This window comes from Rana temporaria (assembly GCF_905171775.1).
Source record: "Rana temporaria chromosome 1 unlocalized genomic scaffold, aRanTem1.1 chr1d, whole genome shotgun sequence".
Taxonomy (NCBI): domain Eukaryota; kingdom Metazoa; phylum Chordata; class Amphibia; order Anura; family Ranidae; genus Rana; species Rana temporaria.
Genome location: NW_024404402.1, coordinates 333,775 through 340,925, shown reverse-complemented (window position 1 = coordinate 340,925; position 7,151 = coordinate 333,775). Strand labels below are relative to the sequence as shown.

Sequence of the window (7,151 nt, the reverse complement as noted above, 5' to 3'; positions counted from 1 at the left end):
TGGGAGGAGTCTGGGGTTTCGGAATGGGAGGGGTCTGAGTCCTGAATGGGAGGAGTCTGAGATTGGGATTGAGTGTTTGGGCGCCATGTGTCATTGGTGAAGGATTGCGGAGGTCGATGTTCCAGCCTCTACACCATGTTCTTTGAAGCTTGTATTCCATACAGATTGGGAGGGGTCTGAGTCCTGAGTGGGAGGAGTCTGGGGTTTCGGAATGGGAGGGGTCTGAGTCCTGAATGGGAGGAGTCTGAGATTGGGATTGAGTGTTTGGGCGCCATGTGTCATTGGTGAAGGATTGTGGAGGTCGTTGTTCCAGCCTCTACACCATGTTTTTTGAAGCTTGTATTCCATACAGAATGGGATTGGGTGTTTGGGCGCCATGTGCCATTGGTGAAGGATTGTGGAGGTCGTTGTTCCAGCCTCTACACCATGTTTTTTGAAGCTTGTATTCCATACAGAATGGGATTGGGTGTTTGGGCGCCATGTGCCATTGGTGAAGGATTGTGGAGGTCGTTGTTCCAGCCTCTACACCATGTTTTTTGAAGCTTGTATTCCATACAGAATGGGATTGGGTGTTTGGGCGCCATGTGCCATTGGTGAAGGATTGTGGAGGTCGTTGTTCCAGCCTCTACACCATGTTCTTTGAAGCTTGTATTCCATACAGAATGGGATTGTTTGGGCGCCATGTGCCCTTGGTGAAGGATTGTGGAGGTCGATGTTCCAGCCTCTACACCATGTTCTTTGAAGCCCACCTTAAGCTATGGATTAAGCTCTGGTAGATCATTTTAGTTTTCATTCCATACAGAATGGGATTGAGTGTTGGTGGTAAGAGAAAGTGGAGATAGGCCAAAGGGACATGGAGGAATGTAGAACTGGGACCTGCAAATCTATGGATCATCGATAGGCTGATCATAGGAATGTAGAAGAGAAGCACAGCACTGATGTGACGCACACAAGTCCGGAAAACTTTCCAGCGTGCCGACACTAAACTTAGTTGAAAAACGGCTCGTAATATCAGGGCATAGGAGAGAAGAATAAGGAAAGCGTCCAGGCCCATGGTGGAGATCACAGCAAACATACTGTAGATGTTATTCTCCGTAGACTTGGAGCAGAGGAGCCTCATGATGTCGGGGTGTAAGCAGAACGCATGGGACAGCATGGCGCTCCTGCAGAGTCTGGACGTCTGGACCATGACGGGAATAGGCAATATCACTGCAAAGCTGCGCAGCACGGTGAGTAGTCCTAATCTCCTGGTCAGGTGACGAGTGAGGAGGGACGGATATCTCAGAGGGTTGCAGATTGCTACAAACCTGTCATAGGACATAGCCAGAAGAATAGAAGATTCCATGACGGAAAAAGAATGAATGAAGAACATCTGAAGCAGACAAAGTGGCACTGGGAGCTCCATAGACTGGAAGGAGAAAACCCCCAGAACTGTGGGGATTGTAGCCAATGAGAGCCCCAGGTCAGCGATGGCCAGCATGGACACCAAGTCATACATCGGAATCTGCAGAGATTCATCTGTCCTTATTAGAAGTATTAGTATAAAGTTTCCAAACAATGAAAGAAGATAAAGGAGACAAAAGAATCCTAAGATCCAGGAATAGAAATCTTCTAGGCCCGGAATTCCCACCAGAACAACAGTGCGGAGATCGCTGCTTTCCGTCATATTCATGGAGGAGACCATTGGACCCCTAGACATGACAAAATAACAGGTTATTGCCTGAGATATAAGAGATTCACCTATCGTGATATGGAGTCCCGCCCCCGAGGAACAGCTGGCTCATCTAATGTATGAGTGAGATCTACATTACTTAGACCCAGAAGAAGAACGTCTGGCTGTGCTGTGGCCTGGTGCTGATTGTTAGGCCTAGAGGTGGCCAATCCCCTCCGCCTTTGATTTGCAGTGGGTGTGGCTTGCATTGTGGTCCCATGTTTGGCATGCTGGTCCTTGTGTTCCCTCTGAGGTGAGAAGATATTTAGGAAAGACAGAAGGTTCCGTCACCCCCTCACTGCTACCCCCTGTCCTTACCATTCAATCATAGGACTTGGTGATGAGGCTGACACTCATGGAGTTTAAATGGTGTTGGGAACACTAGTGGGGGGCATTTAGAATTTGGATGGAGGACAGTGGTGGAGAGAGCACCCCTAGAGTCTGGGTGGTATGGGGCACTCAGTGTTTAAATAGTGAAGGGTACTTGGGGTCAAATGTACAGGAAGTGGGTTTCTTTACCGTGTCCAGAGTGTCTCTGGTCACTGAAATATTAGGACTCCTGGTGGTGGGGGACACTCTCAGAGTTTGGATGGTGGGGGACACTCTCAGAGTTTGGATGGTGGGAGACATTCTCAGAGTTTGGATGGTGGGAGACATTCTCAGAGTTTGGATGGTGGGAGACACTCTCAGAGTTTGGATGGTGGGAGACACTCTCAGAGTTTGGATGGTGGGGGACACTCTCAGAGTTTGGATGGTGGGGGACATTCTCAGAGTTTGGATGGTGGGAGACATTCTCAGAGTTTGGATGGTGGGAGACATTCTCAGAGTTTGGATGGTGGGAGACACTCTCAGAGTTTGGATGGTGGGGGACACTCTCAGAGTTTGGATGGTGGGGGACACTCTCAGAGTTTGGATGGTGGGGGACATTCTCAGAGTTTGGATGGTGGGGGACACTCTCAGAGTTTGGATGGTGGGAGACACTCTCATAGTTTGGATGTTGGGGGACACTCTCATAGTTTGGATGTTGGGGGACACTCTCAGAGTTTGAATGGTGGGGGACACTCTCAGAGTTTGGATGGTAGGGGACACTCTCAGAGTTTGGATGGTGGGGGACACTCTCAGAGTTTGGATGGTGGGAGACATTCTCAGAGTTTGGATGGTGGGGGACACTCTCAGAGTTTGGATGGTGGGGGACACTCTCAGAGTTTGGATGGTGGGGGACACTCTCAGAGTTTGGATGGTGGGAGACACTCTCAGAGTTTGGATGGTGGGGGACACTCTCAGAGTTTGGATGGTGGGAGACACTCTCAGAGTTTGGATGGTGGGGGACACTCTCAGAGTTTGGATGGTGGGAGACACTCTCAGAGTTTGGATGGTGGGGGACACTCTCAGAGTTTGGATGGTGGGGGGCACTCTCAGAGTTTGGATGGTGGGGGACACTCTCAGAGTTTGGATGGTGGGAGACACTCTCAGAGTTTGGATGGTGGGGGACACTCTCAGAGTTTGGATGTTGGGGGGCACTCTCAGAGTTTGGATGGTGGGAGACATTCTCAGAGTTTGGATGGTGGGGGACACTCTCATAGTTTGGATGGTGGGGGACACTCTCAGAGTTTGGATAGTGGGAGACACTCTCAGAGTTTGGATGGTGGGAGACACTCTCAGAGTTTGGATGGTGGGAGACATTCTCAGAGTTTGGATGGTGGGGGGCACTCTCAGAGTTTGGATGGTGGGGGGCACTCTCAGAGTTTGGATGGTGGGGGACACTCTCAGAGTTTGGATGGTGGGGGACACTCTCAGAGTTTGGATGGTGGGAGACACTCTCAGAGTTTGGATGGTGGGGGGCACTCTCAGAGTTTGGATGGTGGGGGACACTCTCAGAGTTTGGATGGTGGGAGACACTCTCAGAGTTTGGATGGTGGGAGACACTCTCAGAGTTTGGATGGTGGGGGACACTCTCAGAGTTTGGATGGTGGAGACACTCTCAGAGTTTGGATGGTGGGAGACACTCTCAGAGTTTGGATGGTGGGAGACATTCTCAGAGTTTGGATGGTGGGGGACACTCTCATAGTTTGGATGGTGGAGACACTCTCAGAGTTTGGATGGTGGGAGACATTCTCAGAGTTTGGATGGTGGGAGACATTCTCAGAGTTTGGATGGTGGGGGACACTCTCAGAGTTTGGATGGTGGGAGACACTCTCAGAGTTTGGATGGTGGGGGACACTCTCAGAGTTTGGATGTTGGGGGACACTCTCATAGTTTGGATGGTGGGGACATTCTCAGAGTTTGGATGGTGGGAGACACTCTCAGAGTTTGGATGGTGGGAGACATTCTCAGAGTTTGGATGGTGGGGGACACTCTCAGAGTTTGGATGTTGGGGGACACTCTCATAGTTTGGATGGTGGGGACATTCTCAGAGTTTGGATGGTGGGAGACATTCTCAGAGTTTGGATGGTGGGGGACACTCTCAGAGTTTGGATGTTGGGGGACACTCTCATAGTTTGGATGGTGGGGACATTCTCAGAGTTTGGATGGTGGGAGACATTCTCAGAGTTTGGATGGTGGGGGACACTCTCAGAGTTTGGATGCTGGGAGACACTCTCAGAGTTTGGATGGTGGGGGACACTCTCAGAGTTTGGATGGTGGGGGACATTCTCAGAGTTTGGATGGTGGGGGACACTCTCAGAGTTTGGATGGTGGGGGACACTCTCAGAGTTTGGATGGTGGGGGACATTCTCAGAGTTTGGATGGTGGGAGACATTCTCAGAGTTTGGATGGTGGGGGACACTCTCAGAGTTTGGATGGTGGGGGACACTCTCAGAGTTTGGATGGTGGGGGACACTCTCAGAGTTTGGATGGTGGGAGACACTCTCAGAGTTTGGATGGTGGGGGACACTCTCAGAGTTTGGATGGTGGGGGACATTCTCAGAGTTTGGATGGTGGGGGACATTCTCAGAGTTTGGATGGTGGGAGACATTCTCAGAGTTTGGATGGTGGGAGACACTCTCAGAGTTTGGATGGTGGGAGACACTCTCAGAGTTTGGATGGTGGGGGACACTCTCAGAGTTTGGATGGTGGGGGACATTCTCAGAGTTTGGATGGTGGGGGACACTCTCAGAGTTTGGATGTTGGGAGACATTCTCAGAGTTTGGATGGTGGGGGACACTCTCAGAGTTTGGATGGTGGGAGACATTCTCAGAGTTTGGATGGTGGGGGACACTCTCAGAGTTTGGATGGTGGGGGACACTCTCAGAGTTTGGATGTTGGGGGACACTCTCAGAGTTTGGATGGTGGGGGACACTCTCAGAGTTTGGATGGTGGGGGGCACTCTCAGAGTTTGGATGGTGGGGGACACTCTCAGAGTTTGGATGCTGGGAGACACTCTCAGAGTTTGGATGGTGGGGGACACTCTCAGAGTTTGGATGGTGGGGGACATTCTCAGAGTTTGGATGGTGGGGGACACTCTCAGAGTTTGGATGGTGGGGGACACTCTCAGAGTTTGGATGGTGGGGGACATTCTCAGAGTTTGGATGGTGGGAGACATTCTCAGAGTTTGGATGGTGGGGGACACTCTCAGAGTTTGGATGGTGGGGGACACTCTCAGAGTTTGGATGGTGGGGGACACTCTCAGAGTTTGGATGGTGGGAGACACTCTCAGAGTTTGGATGGTGGGGGACACTCTCAGAGTTTGGATGGTGGGGGACATTCTCAGAGTTTGGATGGTGGGAGACATTCTCAGAGTTTGGATGGTGGGGGACACTCTCAGAGTTTGGATGGTGGGGGACATTCTCAGAGTTTGGATGGTGGGAGACATTCTCAGAGTTTGGATGGTGGGAGACATTCTCAGAGTTTGGATGGTGGGGGACACTCTCAGAGTTTGGATGGTGGGGGACACTCTCAGAGTTTGGATGGTGGGGGGCACTCTCAGAGTTTGGATGTTGGGAGACACTCTCAGAGTTTGGATGGTGGGAGACACTCTCAGAGTTTGGATGGTGGGAGACACTCTCAGAGTTTGGATGGTGGGGGGCATTCTCAGAGTTTGGATGGTGGGGGACACTCTCAGAGTTTGGATGGTGGGGGACACTCTCATAGTTTGGATGGTGGGGGACACTCTCAGAGTTTGGATGGTGGGGGACACTCTCAGAGTTTGGATGGTGGGGGACACTCTCAGAGTTTGGATGGTGGGGGACACTCTCAGAGTTTGGATGGTGGGGGGCACTCTCAGAGTTTGGATGTTGGGAGACACTCTCAGAGTTTGGATGGTGGGAGACATTCTCAGAGTTTGGATGGTGGGAGACACTCTCAGAGTTTGGATGGTGGGGGACACTCTCAGAGTTTGGATGGTGGGGGACATTCTCAGAGTTTGGATGGTGGGGGACACTCTCAGAGTTTGGATGGTGGGGGACACTCTCAGAGTTTGGATGGTGGGGGACATTCTCAGAGTTTGGATGGTGGGGGACACTCTCATAGTTTGGATGTTGGGGGACACTCTCATAGTTTGGATGTTGGGGGACACTCTCAGAGTTTGGATGGTGGGAGACACTCTCAGAGTTTGGATGGTGGGGGACATTCTCAGAGTTTGGATGGTGGGGGACACTCTCAGAGTTTGGATGGTGGGAGACACTCTCAGAGTTTGGATGGTGGGAGACACTCTCATAGTTTGGATGTTGGGGGACACTCTCATAGTTTGGATGTTGGGGGACACTCTCAGAGTTTGGATGGTGGGAGACACTCTCAGAGTTTGGATGGTGGGGGACACTCTCAGAGTTTGGATGGTGGGGGACACTCTCAGAGTTTGGATGGTGGGGGACATTCTCAGAGTTTGGATGGTGGGGGACACTCTCAGAGTTTGGATGGTGGGGGACACTCTCAGAGTTTGGATGGTGGGGGACATTCTCAGAGTTTGGATAGTGGGGGACATTCTCAGAGTTTGGATGGTGGGGGGCACTCTCAGAGTTTGGATGGTGGGAGACACTCTCAGAGTTTGGATGGTGGGAGACACTCTCAGAGTTTGGATGGTGGGGGACATTCTCAGAGTTTGGATGGTGGGGGACACTCTCAGAGTTTGGATGGTAGGGGACACTCTCAGAGTTTGGATGGTGGGGGACACTCTCAGAGTTTGGATGGTGGGAGACATTCTCAGAGTTTGGATGGTGGGAGACATTCTCAGAGTTTGGATGGTGGGGGACATTCTCAGAGTTTGGATGGTGGGGGACATTCTCATAGTTTGGATGGTGGGGGACATTCTCAGAGTTTGGATGGTGGGGGACACTCTCAGAGTTTGGATGGTGGGGGACATTCTCAGAGTTTGGATGTTGGGGGACACTCTCAGAGTTTGGATGGTGGGGGACACTCTCAGAGTTTGGATGGTGGGGGACACTCTCAGAGTTTGGATGGTGGGAGACACTCTCAGAGTTTGGATGGTGGGAGACACTCTCAGAGT

The 7,151-nt window shown here is 51.4% G+C and overlaps 1 protein-coding gene across 1 annotated transcript; it reads right to left on the bottom strand.

Moving 5' to 3' along the window:
- Window positions 1–724: 724 nt before the first annotated feature.
- On the bottom strand, window positions 725–1,666 carry LOC120921524 (olfactory receptor 51G2-like). Its single transcript, XM_040334013.1, has one exon. It carries the CDS (start codon window positions 1,664–1,666, stop codon window positions 725–727), a length of 942 nt encoding a protein of 313 aa, XP_040189947.1.
- Window positions 1,667–7,151: the final 5,485 nt, after the last annotated feature.

What these genes read in the sequence shown, in the direction of transcription:
- LOC120921524 (XM_040334013.1), bottom strand. Translation starts at nt 1,666, where the DNA reads ATGACGGAAAGCAGCGATCTCCGCACTGTTGTTCTGGTGGGAATTCCG.